General features: G+C 41.5%; 1 protein-coding gene across 1 annotated transcript; it reads right to left on the bottom strand.

The window, feature by feature from the left end:
- Positions 1-3940: 3940 nt before the first annotated feature.
- On the bottom strand, positions 3941-14223 carry NMS (neuromedin S). Its single transcript, XM_055539059.1, has 9 exons — positions 14151-14223; positions 11667-11722; positions 11317-11355; positions 9327-9350; positions 9177-9230; positions 7153-7227; positions 5695-5730; positions 5058-5099; positions 3941-3979 (listed from the first exon to the last, which is right to left on the bottom strand). Exons 1-9 carry the CDS (start codon positions 14221-14223, stop codon positions 3941-3943), a joined length of 438 nt encoding a protein of 145 aa, XP_055395034.1.
- Between the last annotated feature and the right edge of the window lie 8246 nt (positions 14224-22469).

Below are 22469 nucleotides of genomic sequence, written 5' to 3'. Positions count from 1 at the left end.
GAAATTAAAAGATGCTTACTCCTTGGAAGGAAAGTTATGACCAACCTAGATAGCATATTAAAAAACAGAGACATCACTTTGCCAACAAAGGTCCATCTAGTCAAGGCTATGGTGTTTCCAGTAGTCATGTGTGAATGTGAGAGTTGGACTGTGAAGAAAGCTGAGCACCGAAGAATTGGTGCTTTTAAACTGTGGTGTTGGAGAAGACTCTTGAGAGTCCCTTGGACTGCAAGGAGATCCATCCAGTCCATCCTAAGTGAGATCAGTCCTCTGTTCATTGGAAGAACTGATGTTGAAGCTGAAACTCCAATACTTTGGCCACATGATGCGAAGAGTTGACTCATTGGAAAAGACCCTGATGCTGGGAAAGATTGAGGGCAAGAGGAGAATGGGACGACAGAGGATGAGATGGTTGGATGGCATCACCAACTTAGTGGACATGGGTTTGGATGCACTCCGGGAGTTGGTGATGGACAGGTAGGCCTGGTGTGCTGTGGTTTATGGGGTCACAAGGAGTCAGACACAACTGAGTGACTGAACTGAACTGAACTTATTTAGTTCATTTACTCTTGGTCTTTCATCTTTTATCATTGAGTTGAAAGTTGTTTTCTTTCTTTCTACTTTAACTATATTCTCTTAAAGGTCCAAAGTTTCAAACAAAAGGCCCGATGTAAACAATACCGTGTGTGGTTGTGTAACTCTTACTGTGAGGACACAATGGCTTTAAAATATCAAGTGAGGAAAATCATCTGTCTTGACCCTGCCCAACGGCTAATTCCATGTCTCTGGGAAGTGGCCTGTTATGGTAAAGAGCAGTAGGTATTGGAGTCGTTTCAACCTGGGTTTGAATTCTGACTCTACCATTTAGTGACACAGCTCAGCATCTCGTGGAAGTAGACTTGCTCAACTCATCCTGCATGGTAGGGTCTACAGATAGGTCTTAAAATATTCTTTAGGAGAAAATAGGATTGAGACTTATTGCAAAAGCTTATGAAAGTGAAAATAACCTTTATATAAAATAAAAAAACTAAAAACTGAACCCTAGAAGTGTGATGGCAAAATGGCATTTTAAAAGGAGGACCCTTAAATATGATGAGAAGCTTGAGAGACTTCAAAGAAAGAAGGCTGAGTGCAGTTTATGTTCATGACATGTATCATTGGGGCCCCTCAAATGTCATTTATAGAGGAGGCACCTGAGGAGGTAAAGGCCAGATACTTACTGCTTCTTGAAGAGTCTAGAGTTGGTATGTGGGATTTTATGAGTTTTTTGGTTTGTTTTTTCATTTTATTGACATATAATTGTGGTATTAATTTCTGCTGTACAGCAGAGTGATTCAGTTATACACATTTATACTCCTTTTCATATTCTTTTCCATTATGGTTTATTATAGGATATCAAATATAATTCTCTGTGCTATACAGTAGGTCCTTGTGATTTATTCATTCTATATGGAATAGTTTGCATTTGCTAACCCCAAACTCCCAGTCTATTCCTCTCCCACCCCTTGGCAACCACAAATCTGTTCTCTATGTCATGAGTCTGTTTCTGTTTCATAGATAAGTTCATTTGTGTCATATTTTAGATTTCACACTGAAGTGATAGCATATGATTCTTATCTTTCTGTTTCTGACTTATTTTGCTTAGTATAATAATTTCTAGGTCTATCTGTGTTGCTGCAAATGGCATTATTTCATTATTTTTATGGCTGAGTAATATTCCTTTGTGTATGTACACAACATCCTCTTAATCCATTCATCTGTCAGTGGATATTTAGATTGTCTCCATGTCTTGGCTATTGTAAATAGGGCTGCCATGAGCGTAGAGGTGCAAGTATCTTTTCAGATTATAGTTTTGTCTGGATATATGCCATAGGATCACAAAGAGTTGGACACGACTGAGTGACTGAACAAGAACAAATGCCCAGAAGTGGGATTATTGGATCATATTGGAGTTGCTGCTGCTGCTGCTAAGTCTCTTCAGTAATGTCCGACTCTGTGCGACCCCATAGACGGCAGCCCACCAGGCTCCTCTAGCCCTGGGATTCTCCAGGCAAGAACACTGGAGTGGGTTGCCATTTCCTCCTCCAATGCATGAAAGTGAAAAGTCAAAGTGAAGTCGCTCAGTTGTGTCCGACTCCTAGCGACCCCATGGACTGCAGCCCACCAGGCTCCTCCATCCATGGGATTTTCCAGCCAAGAGTACTGGAGTGGGGTGCCATTGCCTTCTCCACATATTGGAGTTAGTATGTGTTAACTTGATGCTGTAACTTTGAGCTCCTGGTCAGCAATGTAGGAGCAGCTGTCATTAGGGAAAATCCTTTTGGTACCATTTGTATTAAAAAACTCATCTCCAAAGTGTAACTAGAGCCAACACCCCCTGAGTGCTCACTGGGTACCACCGCTCTAAGCCCTTTATATGGACTATCTACTCAGTCATCACAAAAATGATGTGAAGATGCTGTTATTACCAGCCCCATTTTATCATGAAAGTGACCAACCCACAGTCCTCCAACTAAAAGGTGGAGTCAGGATCTGAAGCCAGCCAGACACTCCCAAGCCTGTGCTCTCAACTCTCAATAATAACAAGGTCGTCAAGACATGCTAAAACAATACCAAATCCAGCACATTTTAAACATATGTATCTTAAAGCTTCCCCAGTGGCTCAGACAGTAAAGAATCTGCCTGCAATGCAGGAGACCCAAGTTCGATTCCTTGGTGGGGAAGAATTCCCCTGGAGAAGGTAATGGCAACCCACTCCAGCATTCTTGCCTGGAAAATCCCATGGGCAGAGGAGCCTGGTTGGCTACAGTTCATGGGGTCACAAAGAGTTGGACACAACTGAGCAACTAACACACATACACTTAAAAAATATATCCAATCCCTCCCCCAACACTTTCCAATAAGAAATGAAAATGTCATGTCAATGCTACTTTATTTTTTACATAATTGAATATTCTAGTGAATAGAGAGAGCAAGAGAATCCTCTTTAAATAGCGTTCACAGAAAGAACTTTGACGTTTGTTCAAAACAATTGCTCGATTGCCTGATCCAGACTCCCTTTGCCATTGAATTCTGAAAAGAAAAAGTAAAAATGTACAGGTCAGATGGAATCATTATCAGAATGGAGACGAAGCAGAGGGGCATGTTGTTACACAACATATTTAAAAATGCCTCACTTGACATGGCGTAAAGGCCCATAATCAGGACTCAGGAGATGTGTTATTGCTGTAACTGATCAGGCCATTAGGTCAGCGTGAGGGGGATGGCCTCAGGGACCAGCTCCCCCTGTACAGCCAGGGTAGCATGCTCCCCAGCATCTGGACAGAGCTCTCAGACACTCTGGTCTGCCAGGGCCTCCGTCACTGCTGGCTGATCCAGGTTGTGCTCCAGGTGGGAGGCTGGGGCGCCCCTGAAGGACAGCAGCCTCGTGCTCCTGGAACCACATCATTGTAAGAGACAGAGAAGGTCCAGCGTTGCCTTCTTGCAGACTCCCCCAACACCATCACAGGCCAGAAGCCTAGAAATCCCCTGAGATTTCACCTCGGGGTCTCTGAGCATAACTGAATGGAGGGAATAGTCTGGCCTGGCTGTAGTCGGAAATGCTCCCACAATAGAAAACTCCTCCCCACCAAGCATCCCAGATAGGTGGATTTGCCTCATCACAAGGGCCCAGTGAGAAGTCACAAAAGCTTCTGCCTCCTCACAGCGGCTGCTGGAGACAGCGCACCTGCAAAGACTGCCTTATTTGGGACAATGCCAGGCTGCAGTGGGGTCTCTGTGATGCTGAGAGCATGAAAGGGAGGGAGTAGAGGTCCTTAGGGGTTCCACATGGTCCCCACTTTTTGGAACTATCACCCCTCTGGCTGCCTCTCACTTCCCCATGTCTGACATAAAACATTTATTTGGAGAAGAGTTGCAGAGAGGCTGACCTTGGACAATCCTACCAGGTGTCAAAGTCAAGGTTTCTTCCATTCCTTGGCTGGAAAACAAACAAACAAACAAAAAGGAGCCACTTATAGTGCTGAGACCAAACTGCCTGGAATCTGATTCTTGATTCCAGACTCTTTCTCTACTACCCTAAGTTTCTGTTCTCCTAACTGGGATGTTAGCAGCTTCCTTGGGTGCTCAGCTTGGAAGTGGGTCTGTGGGTCCTCTGGACAGTGCCCTGGGACCCCTGCTGCTCCTACATCCCTGACACTGTCCCCCACCCCACCACTCCATCCCTCAGCCTCTGTTTATACGGCAGGACCATCCCCAAACCATTCATCACGAGGTTTCTCACCCTAAAGACACCATGGAGACCCAGACCAACTGTTTCTGCAAGCACTTTCCAGAGAACAACCACCAACAGGGCATGCAGGTTTAAAAGGTGTACTTGGGGTGTCGTGGAGGTGGGAAGAATTTCTGTGGTTAAGTAAGTTTGGAAATGTATGATTGAGCCACATTAAAGAGCTTGTTTCCTGAGGACATGGAAGTGTGCTCTGTAAACTCTGGGGTGTCAGGTGCAGTGGTTTTGACCGTATTTGATCTTTGCAGAGCATCTCTTAGCACCAGTGACCACAGAATGAAGATGGAGGAACATACGCTTAATCTGACTCACACGTTTTTCTGATGCAAACACTGAAGATCTAAGGGGTGAAACAGCTAGTGAGTGGTACACCAAGAACTAAAAGACCATATGTGACTTTTGCAAGAGGCTTCAAGTCCCATTGGGAGAAGGACCAGTAGACTCCTATTCCCGGGAGAGGGCCAAGTTTTCTGGACCTTCATGCTAGGGAAAATGGACTCCAGCTATGGTTGGTCCCCGCATCTGTCCATCAACGTAGCTCCTGCCTCCCACCCCTGAGCTCCTCCCGGAGCCCTCCTGTGCTCAGCCTGTGTCCCGCTGGACCTTTGCCTTTCCAAGTGATGACTCACGCCCTAAGGGTGAGAAAGTTCCCTCAGTGACTCAACAGTTCCCCAGGGGGCCCTGGCCAGGCTCATTCAGTAATAACTCCATAATGGGGGAGGTAGAACAGAATCAGGGTGAAAAAAAGAAAAGAAGAAACATGCTTTACCCTGAAAAGGAAAAACGGTCTTCCCAAGGTGGCAGTGTAATCCTGCAATATAAAAACACAAACTGTTACCCGATCAGGCTGTGCCAAAGGTCTTTCAAAGATGTCTATGGCAGTAGTTTCCAAAGTGTGGTCCCCAGACACAAAACATCAACGACACCCGGGAGCTTGTTAGAAATGCAAAACCTCAGGTGCCCACTGATTCTCCGGGGTTGGGGCCCAGCCATTTGAATTTTAACAAGGTCCCAGGTTCTTATGGTTCATGGTCAACTAGAAGCAGCACAGGTATTGATACATGGGGTTCATGCTACCTGCAGGATCCCTCCCCAGATTTGCACAACTGGCCTGTGGGCCCCTGAGCCAGAACACAAATCTCCAGGAGCAGATGGCCCCATGTGACTCATCTGTAAGAACTGACATGAAATAGTACCATCCAGGGGCATGGCTCCTTGGTTCCTTTCTGCTCCAGGACAAGCCCAGGGAAACCCCAAATTAGATGCTCAGCCTCAGAGAATTCCAGAGTGTAGTGTGAGGCCAGTTCTTTGCAGAAGTGATCCAAAGAGCCTGCAAGCATTCCCCCATCTCTAGGAGATGCAGATCTTTCTTTTTGGGGATGGCATTCACCATAAGGTTTACCTACCTTTTTGGTAAAATCTGCTGCAGTGGCCCTGGAATCCTGTAAAAGAATGAGGACCGGGTTCATTTAATAGGAAACTCATCCCCTGCTCCCGCTTGCCGTGGTGCTGTGACCTGGCCCCTCCCTGGTTCCATTCTAAGATAACCAGAAGTCAGATGCAAAAAAGTCATTCAAGGAGACAGCTAGCCTTGGAGACAATTACAATTTCATATTCTGGAAGGTGAGGATGTTTTCTTGATTGAGTTGCCTAGGTCTAGGCCAAGGTCTAGGACAATGTTAAACGTGCTTGTTCTTCCCAACAGCACCACTTGAAATTGACTCCTGGCTTAGGCATATTTTTCAAGGATAAACTATTTCAGTTTTTCAGCTCATCTTTGCCAGTAAATGTGGCCCGTAGTGGAGGGTGACTCAAGCTGGAGCCCGCTGTCAGCATCTGAGCAGATAGGCTGTGATGGCCTGTGCTCGGGGTGACCAACTGGCTTCTCAGGAAGCGAGCAGTTTTCTGGGGTCTTGGCATTTTCAGAGCTAAACCTAGGCATGTCCTGGGCCAACTGCAATGAGTTGGTCATCTTACTTGGGCTCACATTGTCCAAAAATTGTGTTTCTTTGCTTTGGTCTCATGCAACAAAACCTTGATGGACCTTTTCAACAGGTTCAGCTATTACTGAAACTGCAATGCAATGCTAAGTCGCTTCAGTCATGTCTGACTCTTTGCAACCCTATGGACTATAGTCCACCAGGTTCCTCTGTCCATGGGATTCTCCAGGGAAAAATACTGGAGTGGGTTGCCATTCCCTTCTCCAGGGGATCTTCCCGACCCAGGGATCAAACCCATGTCTCTTGCATCTTCTGCATTGGCAGGTGGCTTCTTTACCACTAATGCCACCTGGGAAGCCCATTATTGAAACCAGTCATAGCTAAACTTAAAAAAATTTTAATCAAAATGATTCATTTTTAAAATTTAATTTTTATTTAATATTAGTACATAGCTGATTTACAACATTGTGTTAGTATGAGTTTTTTTTTTTTTTTTTAAGAAACAAAGCTCTGATGTTGCACCTAAGACCCAGAGCAGCCAAATATAAATAATTAAAAATATTTTTAAAAAAACAAAAGAAACAAATCTCTGAGATAAGAATAAAGGAGCAGGTGGGACAATGGGAAGCACTGTGTATGACCAGGGCAGGTGTCTATGTCATGAGGAAGAATAAGAAGGGGCAGGGAAAGTGAAAAAAATGGCACAAAAATTAAAATGGAAAAGGATGAAGAGCACAGATGAGGAGAAGATGGTCAGGAAGCTGGACCACAGCCCCTCCCCCACCCCTGCCCTGCAGCCACGGTGTGAAGCTTGTACAAGGAGGAAATGCCAGAGAGCACCACCCAAGGCGACAAAAGGCATTCACCACAGCGAAGTGAACTTTTAGCAGTATTAACAGTATGGTGGAAGGAAAAAGTACATACGCGCCGCCAAAATGTCTTCATCCTTCGATCAGCAAGCTTGGCTGCCAGACGCATTAGAGGGTGCACGGGAGGAAACTGGCAAAGAGGCAGTGAGGGTCAGATGGTGCCAGGACGGAGCCCAGGGATATGCGCAATCCTGTCTGCTCACCCTCTTACAAATGGGTTTAATTTTCAGAGTAAAATCTGATTCCAAGCCTAAGCCTGAAGTTTTATGATATCAATAAAGAATCGCTTGCCTGGCTCACACATTTCATTCCAACACATCACTTAAAAATATTCCCTTAGGAGAAATCAGACTTGTATCTGTGTTAACCCCAAACATCTGTCATAGAGTGGAACACTTCATCTCACAGAAGCATCTCTGTGAAGATGCTCTCTGCTCTCCAGGTGTGCTCCCCTCCTCTAAGGGACAAGGCTAAAAGGTGCCATTCATCACCACCACCCAATGCATCTTATTTCCCTGAATGTCTCTTCTGTGACTGCCCAGCACACACTCAGACATTCACACCCTACCTTATCTAGTCCTGTGAATTCTCCCCAGGTATTTTGGCTCAAAGGAAAACTTAATTTTTGTTTCCCTGGTGGCACAGTGGTAAAGAATCCACCTGTCAATGCAGGAGACATGGGTTTGACCCCTGGGTTGGGAAGATCCCCTGAAGAAGAAAATGGCAGCCCATTCCAGTACTCTTGCCTGGGAAGTCCCATGGACAGAGGAGCCTACAGACCATGGGGTCGCAAAAGAGAAGAGTCCGACATGACTTAGTGACTGAACAACAACAACAAAAGTTAACTTGCATCATAGGCATGGAATTTATCTTTTCCCTCCCATTTTTATTTCTTAAAGATTTTTTGATGTGAACCATTTTTAAAGTCCTGATTGAATTTTTACAATATTGCTCCTGTCTTATGCTTTGGTTTTTTGGCTGTGAGGCATGTAGGATCTTAGCTCCCCAACCAGGGATTGAACTTGCACCCCCTGCATTGGAAGGCAAAGTCTTAACCACTGGGCTGCGGGGAAGCCCCTTCCATTACTGACGTTGCCCCACTTGCAGCGCCCATGGCCTGTCTTGATGATTTCCCCTCTTTACCTGATCCCCATGACTGAATCGATACTACTCTTGAGTCTTTGCCTCTAAGGAAAAAAACATTTTGCTTGGTATTTGTATGTTTGTTCGTGTGCTTGTTTTTAAGGGTCTTCCTGAAGACTTGGAAAGTCTTGATTAAACAAGCAACTTTCTAATAGTATAATTTCAATCACTGTGACTGGATTGAAATTCTAGTAAAAATTCTATTCTATGATCTTCCCAGTATTCTCCAAATCATACCCTGTAGAAATTCAACAATCTCTCCCTGAGGATAATTCAAATTTATAATAAGAAAATTAGAGGTGATGCTTTTAATTCCCACAGCACATATTACTCTGTGACAGTGACAGAAGACATCCATGGATTACTGTTGGGAATATGGCACTTTACACTTAACAAAGTAGTTTTCCAAAATTTAAAAACAAAAGGTAATAATGAGCAATGTAAACAGAGTTCAGTCTTTACCAGGCTCTTCTTGTCCCTGTGTTTAAGTGCATAATAAAAAGTGATTTCTCACTAATTTTTCCTTCTCTGTAATGTGTTCTCTAGCTTTTCAGATCTGTTGACCTCCCTGGCCCCTTCCTCACAGAGGGAGAGAAATGATCCTTGTAGTCCTCGGAAAAAAGCACCAAGAGTGTAAGTCCCCTGCTTTTCTATTTATCTGCATATATTAAAGATTTTTTTGATGTGAACCATTTTTTAAAGTCTTTATTGAATTTGTTACAGTATTGCTTCTGTTTTGTGCTTTGGGTTTTTTGGCCCCGAGGCACGTGGGATCATAGTTCCCTGACTCGAACCTGCACCCCCTACATTGATAGGCGACGTTTTAACCACAAGACCACCAGGGAAGTCCCTATCTGCCTATATTAAATGAGAAGGGACAAAGGCAGGCAGAGGAAAGTGACTTTTACAGAAAGATGATTATGATAAAATACTGACCCCTGTTTTAACTGGATGCACCGGCTCCTGAGTTCTGGAGTAGTGAAATAAAAACTAAATAAGAGGGAAAAAAGATTGATTTTAATTCTAAGTGTCACTTGCCGAAAGTGTAGTAATTGCATACTTCGTTACTGGGCTGGTAGTACTCACCCTTTTGTATATGTCTTGATTATCCTGAAAAGAGAATAGTGAGGATGTCACATAGAATTTTACTAGGGCAGGCTTCCAGTAGAAATTACAGCAGATACCTTCTTGACTTACCTGAATATTACGAAATAAACTGGCAGTCTAAAAGGAAATCATTTTACCACCTTAATAAGGCTGTAGTTGATGTGGAATCTTGCAAAAAGGAAATTTGCCAGCAATAACATTACCTTAAAACTTAATCTTATTTTACCCTCTCGATCTTCAGGGAAAACACTTTATAATTCATTGAAGCAATACCCTAATCAATTCCCAGATGGCCATCTGACTAAGAGGTGGGATAAAATAATGGTTGCAACTTTTAATTTGCTCCTGGGCATATGCTAGAATTCAGTGTTTTGAGGGTTGGTTCATATAGACCAATTTCCCCTGCTAAAATCTCTCTACATGAATCTTCACTGTTTTTGTTTGTTTGTTTGTTTGTTTCAGAAAACCTAGCTTTTAATTTGTAAATCCTTGTTAGAGCATCACTTTGTTCTGTCTGCATGAATGACAGCCCAGGAAAAGCTGTACTGGCAGCATATCCTACTCCAAGATGTACTGCAAATATCTGGTTACTATTGGTCTCATCTCATTTATAGTACTGACTGATCTCATCTCATTTATAAACATTGTTGAATCAGCTCAAACTTCAATCAAGACAGAAATGAAAGCTGTCAGAAACACTTTGATTTTGTTGCTGTGCGTAGATCTTCCTACAAACTTTGTGGAGCGTTTCTTCAGTAACCAATACTTAATTAGTTCTCTCTTTCTCTCTGTGTTATGCACGTACACGCACATGCATGCATATGGACACACACATGCATATGGACACACACATACATATGGACACACACACACAAATGAACCTAAACTATGAACAGCAGAGGCTCAATGGACATTAACTCTCTACTTCCTTACCATCACCATTTCTAAATCAGCCGAAAGTATTTACTACTTTTACAACTCCTGGTCTCTTTGTGAGCATCTGTTCAAGAAGTGTGTGTGTTGTGTATGTGTGGTGTATATGTGTGTGTGTGTGTGTGTGCGCATGTTCTGGACACATATCAGGTAAACAATATTTTTTTACCATGTTTATCAACTTTATGCCATTACTTTCCAAGTCAAAACAAAAAATTTGAAGATGATTTTCTAGGTGATGAACGCCAACCCTCAAAATCATATGCACTTTCCTTGCTTTATTCTTTTCTTTTTAGAGAAAAAAATGTTTTTTAAAATTTTAGTTATCTATCTTGTAGACTATTTCCCCAGTCTACAAGATAGAATATAAGTTCCATGAAAGCAAGTAATTCTGTCCATTTGGATCAGTACTGTATCCCCGCATAGTATGCAATTATATGTATATATGTGATTATGTGGGCTTCCCAGGTAGCTCAGCTGGTGAAGAATCTACCTGCAATGCAGGAGACCCTGGTTCAATTCCTGGGTTGGGAAGATTCCCCGGAAGAAGGGATAGGCCACCCACTCCAGTGTTCTTCGGCTTCCCTGGTGGCTCAGATGGTAAAAAATCTGCCTGAAATGTGGGAGACCTGGGTTTGATCCCTGGGTTGGAATGATCCCCTGGAGGAGGGGATGGCAACCCACTCCAGTGTTCTTGCCTAGAGAATCCCATGGACAGAGGAGCATGGTGGGCTACAGTCCATGGGGTCGCAAAGTAGGACACGACTGAGCAACTAAGCACAGCTCAGCATGTGATTATGTATATGACGTGTATATGTGACTATGATAATTCTAAGAATGCAGATGGACTACCAATATTTTATAGTCATTTCTATTTAGGAGATTCACTTGTTATTTCCTAAAACCATATTTTTATATGCACAATGCATACACACAGAATTCTGTAGGTTGCAAAAGAGTGCTTATTTACAGATATTGATTACAGCATAAACAGGTACATTGTAAGAATTATCTTATGTACATCAATTTTTTTTACCTTAGGTTGTCTAGAAAGACTTGCCCAATATGCCATCCGCTAAAAAAAATTAGGAAAATGAATCAAAGATAAGTACAAATTCCTTAATCAATAGAATTAAAATTAAATTCTAAAATTGTTTCCTTTATGAACCTTGCATTATCTTCTCCCACAGCGGCCATGAATTTCAACACAACTCCCAAGATAATTTAAATGAGGCCATGAAAATGACAACAGTGAGTTTCTGCTGTAGCCAAGAATCTGATCTGAAAATAGTTTGATCTGAAAATAGTTTTAAGTGAACATTGTCCACATGATATTTTCAAGGTTAAGACTAAATAAAAATCTCACATTACTGAACAATGCTGTACCTCAAACTTCACAATATCCAGGCCATCTGAAGCATCAGCTAAAGGTTGAGGAAATCCTATTGTGAGAAATCATAAAAACCTCCATTAGGAAAAAAGAGGTAGTAGCATCAACTTTTCAATCTTTACCATGAAAAACATACAGTGATTCTATTAATATGGCATTGTTAAAAGGACTGACAAAGAAAACACATTTCTACCTACCACTAGCAAATCTCAGGCTTGTGCCAAAATTAACTTAAAATTGCATGGTTTTTCATATTTACCAAGAGTTAGCAAGTCAGGAAAGAAGAGGAAAAAACACCTAGGTGATAGCTCAATTTGTATTTACATGGAATGCGTAGGGACAGGATATCAAGAAATGGTGTCAATAAGAGGAGATATACGTATACATACAGCTGATTCACTTTGCTGTACAGCAGAAACTAACACAACACTGTAAATCAGCTATACTCCAATAAAAATTAATTTAAAAAGCAACCTCCTCAAAACCTTGTATTTACCACTACAATACACTTCTATTTCGTTTTTTATCTTTCTCCTAATTATATTAATAAAATGCAACCATTGTTTAAAAAAAAAATAAGTATGTGCAATAGAGTTGGTCCTGGAACTTTAAAGAAATATGGCCATTTGTCTCTCTGCCTCATCAGACACTTCAGGGGTAGGATTATGGGGAAAGTTGCTACTGGCATGTACCTGAACCCTCTGCCTGTCGATTTTTATCTGACCTAAATGAAGTCTTCATCTCATTTGCATACAACACAACACTTGAAAAAATAGTTAATACTGCAACTGAAAGAATCAGCTGCAGGATAGATCAAAACTAACAAGATGAAATTAAATGGGATAAATATGAGACACCCAATTCAGATTTTTAAAATCTGAAACAGGGAATATCTGACTCAAGAGTAGTATTGTTTTTTAATATTCAGTGATATTTTGCTCTCTGGTGTCTTGCTTTGAGCCAAGAAAATAATACTATATGCAAATAACACTGTCCCAACCTTGAAAGGTAATAGTCCTACCTGAAATGATAGGATATGTGGTGAGCTGATGGAACTGAGCGTAGGTTTCCTTCACCAAGAGAAAAATTATGAAGCATGTGTTAACTGCCTCCAACTATTTTGAGAACTGTCATAAGAAATATTAGTCTTATTCTGTATATCCCCAAAGGGCAGAACTAAGGCTAATGGTTAGAAAGTACATGTGATCATATTGCAGCTTGATGTAAAAAAGTTTTTGCTGACTGGAGGTATTCAAAAATGCAAATTAATTCGAAACAATCCCCTAAGGATTTATTAAGAGTTTCTGTGTTAACAATATGATGATAAAGATCATAAGGACCCCATCCTCAGGGAACAGAAAATTAAATTATAAAAAGAGGGAGGTGAGTATAAATATGTAAGCAGGTAAATAAAAGGTAATAAGACATTGTAATATTAATAAGATGCTTTTGGAAACCAGGGGAGGCAGATACTGGCTGACTTGGTCTGGTAATGAGCTGAGTGTCACTGAAAGTAATCAAATAGGGAAACCATAGAGGTGATCCCTGCTCTTTTGAGGGGCTAAACTAGATAAATTCCATGGTTCCTTGCAACGCCCAGGCTTTGTGATTACACCGCAGAACACGGAAAAACAAATATGCTATTTGAAGTGTATTTTCTGGTCAAATATATTTTCACAGATATTCTACTCCTTAAACCAAAATTCTAATGGAAAAATCTAAAATTTTGAAATAACTATGTTTCCAACAGGAGCTTCCACTACTTCCTGTATCATATAGCGAGTTACCTGGAGATGGGTAAGAAATTTTGACTACGAACCCCATGCCTAACCCTTGTTCCCTACAAACGCACTGATTCTCAGTTGTTGATGCAACCGCCCGTGTCCCGTCAGCACCTCGGACAGCGCCCAAGCCTTGGAAGACAGGCGCTTCTTGGGACACTGCCCCCACCCTACTTCCCCACCACCACCCCTCCCAACATCCTTGTCCAATCCAGAGGAAAGACTATGAAAAGATTTCTTTTTCCTGTGTTCACTTCTACACTGCCCCTCTCCAATGGTCCCTCAATCTTCAGTCTTTGGGACTGTAAGCTCAGAATTATTACCATCTCTGCTCTCATGTCTTCAGAGTTCTAAGACCACATATAGAACCCTGAAGTTCTGTATACGGTCACATATTACTACATATGACTAACATGTTGGAGTTGCCCCCTGACTCATATTCCTCACAGTTTCAGTGGCACATCCTGGGGCCAGCCCCAGGGCAAGAGCTGTTTAAAGGCAGTTCCACATGGGAAAGTAACCTCCTAAAAGGCTGTGACATCTAGCTTTGTCCCTCCTCTCTGATGGAAGCCATTTCTAGAGGGTGGGTGAGGAAATCAAGCTAGACTCCTTCCAGAAGTGCCTTGAAGGATCAAGGTCTGTCCCAGTCTTCCTTAGCGCTCAGACCAGCTGGGGTCTCCTGGAAGGGGGTCCCCTTACCTGAGGAAGGAATTTGTAGCAGGCAGAAGCAATAGATGGCCAAGATGGATGGGAACTGGGCAAGATATTTCATCTTCAAAGTCCAGATTCTTTTTGCTGGCCACAAATGTGTTCTGCTGGGACAGGAGCTGAGCATTTCCTGAAATTCCACCGGCACAGACAACCCTTCACCCTGTGTCTGACCAGCCGGGTGGAGAAGGTACCTTTATTTGCAATGCCTTGGAACGCATGGGCTGAGCACAAATCAGCTTTGCGCAGGAGGAATGGCTTTCTCATAAATGTCATGCTGGGCCCTTATTTGTAGAATAATATCTTCCTGGTGTATGTAGGCATTGTAGAGTCATCTTTTCAAACCAGCAATAAAAATAAAAAGTGGAGAGTCATAATTGCTATTCTATAGTGGTTTGAGAAACATTTCTGACTCGAAAAAAAAAAAAGGCTTTTTCTTTTTTTAAAAAATCAAAGCACTGGGCATAAATCTATAAACTCTTGAAGGATGAAGTCTTATTTTGTAAGAAGCTGTTTATTTTCCACCACTAACAAAGGATGTTTTATAATCTTTGGTGCATCTGTGAACAACATTTGTAGTCCTGGATATAACCTTACAAGTAACTCAGAAGTTCAATTAGGGTTTTTCAAAAATTAAGTATGGTTGGAAATTAGACTTCTTAAGGTTTCTGCAGATTCATTTCTATGAACAAGTAAAGTTTTCAAATTAAATCAGTATTAAAGAAATTATGACAGTGTTTAATAATAATAGCAAAATTACTTCATCTATTGAGCTTTCATTTAGAATATCATATAGGTTATTTTATGCAATCTTGCAGGAAACCCATTAGGAATGTGTTTCTTTCCTAATTTTATGAATGGAGAAATTGAGGCTGGGAAAGAGTAAGGAACTTGCCAAGATCACTCAGCCATCAAGGATGCAAACCAGGGATTTGGACTCAAGGTACATGTCACTAAAAGTGTGGGATTTTAGTCGATGTGTTATTTTTTTCTAAAAAGAGCCTCCTTGAGATTGGATATGAGATAGAAGAAGAATGAAATCAGCTAGCTTGCAAAAAGTGTAACATACACGGCAGATACAAAATAGCTTTAGGATTTTTTTCACCATGCATATCTTTAATTTTTGCTTTTAAGGATTAGGAGAGTAAGTTTTGGTAGAAGCTGCTCAGCATGAACTATTTATTTATGACTTAAAATGTGATATTTTGTCAAAAAATTTCTAATTCATAACAAAGTGGAATTATAAACTATAGCCATAATATTTTGCTTACTTTTTTGATCCAATAAGAAATATAGATTTCTATTTATTACAGTATTTACCAATTTGGTTCAAGGAGAATAACCAAGGTATTTAAACACCACAGAGAGAAGATGTCTTTTGTATTAAAATACAGTTGAACAGCAAGTCTACTGAATGAAAGAAAAAAAATGAATGATTGCTTTTTGAACATAAACCTCTTATCTGTATCATATTGAATACAATAGCTTATGGACATTATAGACACAAAACACACACATAATAGCAAAGATTTGTGTTCTATAAATTCTATAAAAGCAAAGTTCTATAAAGCATCAGTCAACAATTACTTTTCAAACATCTGGTCTGTGTCTACCAGTCAACTGGGTACTCTATGCGCAAACATACATTTTTCAAATAAACCTATAGGATAACTGACTTGTATCAAATTTGTTTCCTTTGCATATTTTGAATTCATTGTTTCTCATATTCAGGATGAAAAATTATTTTTAATAATAATTCAGAAATGGGAAAAGGAAAAACTGAGAAAAAACCTGCATTGATATTATTCAAAAACATTGGTATAGACTGAATTGTGTTCAAGCCTTGACCCCTCAAGGTGACTTTATTTGGAAACAGCTTTAAAGGAGCTAACTAAGGTTAAATGAGGTATAAGGATGGAGCCCTAAGCCAATAGGACTGGTGTCCTTTATAAGAAGAAAGAACACTAGCGTGCTACCCCCACTCCTGCTACGTGCTCACAGAGAAAAGGCTGGAAAAGGACACAGGACGAAGGCTCTGTCTGCAAGCAGAGGAGAAACGTCTTGTCAGAAACAACCTTGCTGGAACCTTGATCTCAGACTTCTAGTCTCCAAACTGGGAGAAAGTTAATTTCCGTTGTTTAAGCCACCCAGTCTGTGGTCTTCTGTTATGACAGCCAAACCAACTGACACAGAGAGATTTTTAGCCAATCAGTACAAACAAAAAATAATAATAAATATATGCGTGCTCAGTTGTGTCCAACTGTTTGTGACCCCACAGATTATAGCCCATGAGGCTTCTCTGTCTGTGGGATTTCCTAGGCAAGATATTGAAGCGGATTGCCATTTCCTCTTCCAGGGGATCTTCCTGACTCAGGGATCAAACCTGTGTCTCTTGCATCTCTTGCATTGCAGCTGGATTCTTTACTTCTGAGCCATCATGGAAACCCAATAATAAAGTAATGAAATTGAAGCAAAAGATGGAAACTCTCATTGTTTAAAATGATGTGGTTATCTACTCCCCCACAATCCAAAAGAATCAATTGGCAAATTATCAGAATGAATAAGAGTTTACTGAAATAGCCAGAGTTAAAGAAAACTATTTTCAGGAATAATTTTCTTCCCTTAGAAAGAAAATGTGCTTGTTTCTTAGACTTAAGTGAAAACAAATTGAAAAATGTTTATTAGAAAATGTGACTAGCTTAAAAATCTATAAAATACTGAGAACTAAATGAAAAAATAAATATGGAATATATGAGAAAATAAGTGTACAGAACTCTACTGTAGGATATAAAAGAATATGTGAATAAATAAAAAGGTACATCATGATCCTTGACAACATTCAATGTTATTAAAGGTTCAACTGCTTGCAAATTAATCTATAAAGTCAGCACAATTCTTATTAAATTTCTAAAATGACTTTTCATAGAATCTTAATACTGATTCTTGAAATTAAATTGGGAAAGAAAACATTCAGGAATATGAAAGAAATTTCTTTTAAAAAGAACCATACTTTGTTAATGTGAAAATGTATAAAGCAATTATGTTGTAGCAGTCATTCTGTTAATGATCCATGAACAGCAAATAGATCAATGGAAAGAGAGTATTGAAGCAGATCAGCTTTTAAAAAAGTGTTTATTATACATGTTACAAATATTTTTTCCTAATCTGTGGGATCTTAGTTCCCTGACCAGGGATCAAACCTGCACCTCCCAACATTGGCAGTGCAGAATCTTAACCTCTGGACTGCCAGGGAAGTTCCAGACCAGTTTAACAAAGAGTCAAGGTGGTATTTCAAGTCAGTGTAAAAATAATGAACTACTCAATAAATGGTGGTTAGGGCAACTGGCTATCCATCTGGAAAAAAATTCCCTCTTTCAGACGATAATTTAAAATAAATTTCAGAGAATTAGTTAATTAAACCTAACATACACATGTAACATGCACACACACATATAAAATGCTATATTAGAAACAGTAAATAATTGATTGGAAATTGCTCTTGGACAAAACCCAAAATAGGGAAGGCTGTACAGTGGAGCTGGCTTTGACAGGGGTTTAAAAGACAAGTGGAGTTTGTGGAGCAGAGCAGGCAGGTAAGGGCAGTGTAAAAGGTATGAAGGTGAGAAAGCATCAGAGAAAAGTGAAGTTTGGTGCTTTCAGAGCGAGGCTGATAGCTAGAGTGGGAGGAGAGAGAGCTATGGCATCTTTGGAGAGGTCATCGGGACTGTGTTGAAGATGATGGGGAGGGACTTTCCTGGAAGTACAGTGGATAAGAATTTGTCTGCACTGCAGGGGACATGGGTTTTATCCCTGGTTCAGGAAGATCCAACATGCCTTGGAGCAACTAGGCCCCTGTGCCACAACAATTGAACCTGCCCTCTAGAGCCCGGGGGCCATAACTACTGAGCCCGCGTGCTGCAACTCCTGAAGCCCACATGCCTAGAGCCTGTGCTCCCCAGCCAGGGAAGCCACCGCAATGAAAAGCCCAGGCATCTCAACAAAAAGTAGACCCTACTCACTGCAACTAGAGAAAGCCTGTTTCCAGCAACAAAGACCCAGCACAGCCAAAAATAATAAATAAATAAATATTAAATAAAATAGAAAATAAAATCTTTACTATAAAAGATGATGGGGAAGCAGAATGAAGGGTTCAATGGAAACAGGTTATCAGTCTGCAGACTTGTAGAGAGAGTGGTCAACAAGTAATGTCATTTTTATCGGCTTACTCTTTCCGTTTGCAAATGTAGCTGCCCACCACTTGCTGGGCATCTTCTAATGGTAGAACCTGGCCTCCTCTTGAAGGAAGGGAAGTGAGAAGGGAGAGGAGCACACTGGTTAGTAACCAGGTTGGCATGGAAGGCTGCCGCTGCACTTGGAGAAGCTTGCTATGCCGATCAGGAGTGGGATGTATTATGTAAGAATCAGGACATTCTCACAGTTGCAAGGCAGGATATTGGGATCTGAAGGTGGCGTCATCTTCAGGTGAAGAATAGTGAGGACCATGCCCATGAGAGTGTTACTAGGAATGGAGAGGAGGTGGCGCATTCAGACATTTGAACTGGAGAAGTGACGGGAGTTAGGTGTGTTTGAAGGCTGCAGGAAAGGAAGGAGATGAGAGGCCTTCGGGGAGTGAGGTCTTCAATGGAGAGCAGAATGGCCCTGACTGAGACTGGGATGCAGGCTTGGAGGGAGGGCAGTCGGTTGATGTGCTGGTTACAGGCCTGCTGAGGATACAAACGGAGGGGCCAGGGATGTAGTTGGAAACAAGTGTCTTGTGCTTTATTGAGTGGGCCAAAAATTTCATTTGGGTTCACCACAAGATGTTACAATCATGAGTTTCATAGGGACTATGTGCTATCAGGGATTGTAACTCCTAAGGGGACACAGATGTCTCTTGGTATGTGAGGGATGCTGTGCGTTCTCATCTCTGAAAAATGCACAGACACATGTGGATGCCCAGTTTTCATAGCATTTCAGAGGTTCAGGCACTTGGTATTTTCCATCCTTTGCCTTTATCAAGTTAAAATCTACATATAATAAAATGCACCCATATTAAATGTATCCTTCCAGGAATTTTGAGCAACTAAACTCACCCAAATAGCCAGCATTAAAATCAAAATCTGAAACATTTTCATCATCTCCAAAATTTTCCTCATATGACTTTGCAGTGGGTCCCCACACCAAGTCCAAGCCCTAGGAAACCACTGATCTGTCAGTCACTGTAGATTAGGCAAATTTGGCCTTTGAGTACAAAATGAAGCAGGTCAAAGGCTAACAGAGTTTTCCCAACAGAACACACTGGTCATAGCAAACACCCTCTTCCAACAACACAAGAGAAGACTCTACATATGGACATCACCAGATGGTCAATATCAAAATCAGATTGATTATATTCTTTGCAGCCAAAGATGGAGAAGCTCTATAGAGTCAGCACAAATAAGACTGTAGATTAGTTCTATCCAACCTAGAATTTCACAGAAACGGAATCATACTTTACATACTATTTGCGTCTGACTTCTGTTTCGCGTTATCCTTGTTGCGTGTATCAGGGGTTCATTCCTTTTTACTGCTGAACAGTATTACTTTGTGTTGCGAGAAGGAAATGGTGACCCACTCCAGTATTCTTGCCTGGGAAATCTCATGGCAGAGGAGTCTGGCAGTCTACAGTCCATGGGGACACAAAGAGTCAGACACAACTTAGTGACTAAACCACCACCGTTCTTTTATGTGGACCTAGCACAATTTGTTATCCATTTACTTTATTTTTTTAATTGAAGTATAGTTGGTTTACAGTGCTTCAGGTATGCAACAGAGTGATTCAGTTATATATATATATATATGTGTGTGTGTGTGTGTGTGTATATATATGTTCTTATTCATTTTTTTTCCATTGTGATTTATCACTGGATATTGAATATAGTTCCCCGTGCTATATAGTAGGACCTTGTTTATCTCTTTTCTATACAGTACTTTATATCTGTTAATTTCAAATTCCCAATTTATCCCCACCTTTTCCCCTGTGGTAACCACACTTTGTTTTCTATGTCTTCTACAGTCCTTTTTCATGAACCCTCACCACAAACACCCACCCACCCTCAGGAGAGGATTCCTCTGAATGCAGCCCCCAGACCATATGCTTCAGAAACACCCAGGGTGTGCATGAAAAATGCAGGTTCATGGGCCCTGTTCTGGACCCTGAGAATCAGGATTGCCAGGTGTGGCACACGGGACTCGACACTGAGAACCCACTTCTCATGGGCCTCTGCTGCCCTCTGAGTTTGAGATGCTCTGCCTATGGGTTCAGGGGCCACAGGTTGAGAACCTCAGTTCAAACAAAAGTCGATGATTTCTGAGACTTCCTTGGTGGTCTAGTGGTTAAGAATCTGTCTTGCAATATAGGGGACACAGATTTGATCCACGGTCCGGTAAAATTTCACATGCCAAGCAGCAAATGAGCCCCCATGCCCTACAGCCTGTGCTCTGCAACAAGAAAAGCCACCACAATGAAAACCCCACACACAGCAACTAGAGAATAGTCCTTGCTCACCAAAACTAGAGAAAGCCTGCAAGCGCAACCAAAAAAATAAGTGCGTGCTAAGTCGTCTGCAAAGTCATTGCAGATGGTGAGTGCAGCAATGAAATTAAAAGACGCTTGCTCCTTGGAAGGAAAGTTATGACTAACCTAGACAGCATATTAAAAAGCAGTGACATTAGTTTGTCAACAAAGGTCCGTCTAGTCAAGGCTATGGTTTTTCCAGTAGTCAGGTATGGATGTGAGAGTTGGACTATAAAGAAAGCTGAGTTCCGAAGAATTGATGCTTTTGAACTGTGATGTTGGAATAGACTCTTGAGAGTCCCTTGGACTGCAAGGAGATCCAATCAGTCCATCCTAAAGGAGATCAGTCCTGGGTGTTCATTGGAAGGACTGATGTTGAAGATGAAACTCCAATACTTTGGCCACCTGATGTGAAAAGCTGACTCATTGGAAAAGACCCTGATGCTGGGAAAGATTGAGGGCAGGAGGAGAAGGGGACGGCAGGGGATGAGATGGTTGGATGGCGTCACCAACTCGATGGACATGGGTTTGGGTGGACTCTGGGAGTTGGTGATGGACAGGAAGGCCTGGCGTGCTTCGGTTCATGGGGTTGCAAAGAGTTGGACATGACTGAGAGACTGAACTGAAGTCATTTCAGTCATGTCCGACTCTTTGTAACCCCATGGACTGCAGCCCACCAGGTTTCTCCATCCATGGGATTCTCTGGGCAAGAATACTGAAGTGGGAAGTCATTCACTCCTCCAGGGGATCTTCCTGACCCAGCGATTGAATTTGGGTCTCCCACATTGCAGGGAGATTCTTTACCATCTGAGCCATCAAGGAAACCCCTAAACCCCCAAAAACTAATACATAAATTAAATTAAAAAAAATTTTAAGTAGATGATTTCTTTTATTTACTCAGTAGCTCATTCATAGCCCATTTTGGATTCAGGACACACAAAGGTATTGTTATATTGATTCTGTAAAAGTACAGACAAAGACAAATCTTATACCAAAAATAAACAGATAATACAGGACTCCCTGGAAACCACATGGAATGTCTCGAGTGATCTGTGCCCCGGTCTGGCTCCATCATAGCTGCTAGCATCCGCATGATCTGTGCACAGCCACCCGCATGTGTAAAAACATCATGCATGCACTAACCTAACCAGGCCCAGTGGATGGGAAGTTTCAAGAAGGCTCAGATGGCTAGAATTTGTCCTTTCAAGAAGCAGCATGCAAACAGCCCCCGAGCACTGCTGGCTGCCCTGCTCCGTGGGCATCCTAGCCTTTCCATTTTATGACCCACTATGAATAATTCTCATAGCGCTTCATCTCCCTATTAGTCAGATGTCACAAGCTCATTTCTTTTCATCCCAGGGCCATATTTTAATACCATGGAGCGGTGCTCCTCTGCAGGAGTCTGTGTTTTTATTATCCATCATGATACCACGGGAGCACTGAGGCATAGGGACACTACGGAGAAAGCAATTGGTTCACTGGAAGTAAAACAGGGCTGGAACTACACATTTATTCCTTCTCTTCTCATCTGAGTAATTTTCTTTTTGAAAAGTTCATGGAGTGACTCAGTTTTCTACTGTGAGACAGCCACAGAATTATTGCAGTTACAACTACCCAGCCGTGATATCTGACACCATAATACTTATCAGAAGGTATACACCCAGGTCCTGAATCCATTTAAAAAGGCTTCGGGTTGTGTTCGTGGTGTGTCTTCGGTCATTCAGTTGTGTCCAAGTCTTTGTGACCCTGTGGAC

The sequence above is a fragment of the Bubalus kerabau genome, chromosome 11, assembly GCF_029407905.1.
Source record: "Bubalus kerabau isolate K-KA32 ecotype Philippines breed swamp buffalo chromosome 11, PCC_UOA_SB_1v2, whole genome shotgun sequence".
Classification (NCBI taxonomy): domain Eukaryota; kingdom Metazoa; phylum Chordata; class Mammalia; order Artiodactyla; family Bovidae; genus Bubalus; species Bubalus kerabau.
This window is presented reverse-complemented; position numbering and strand designations above follow the sequence as displayed.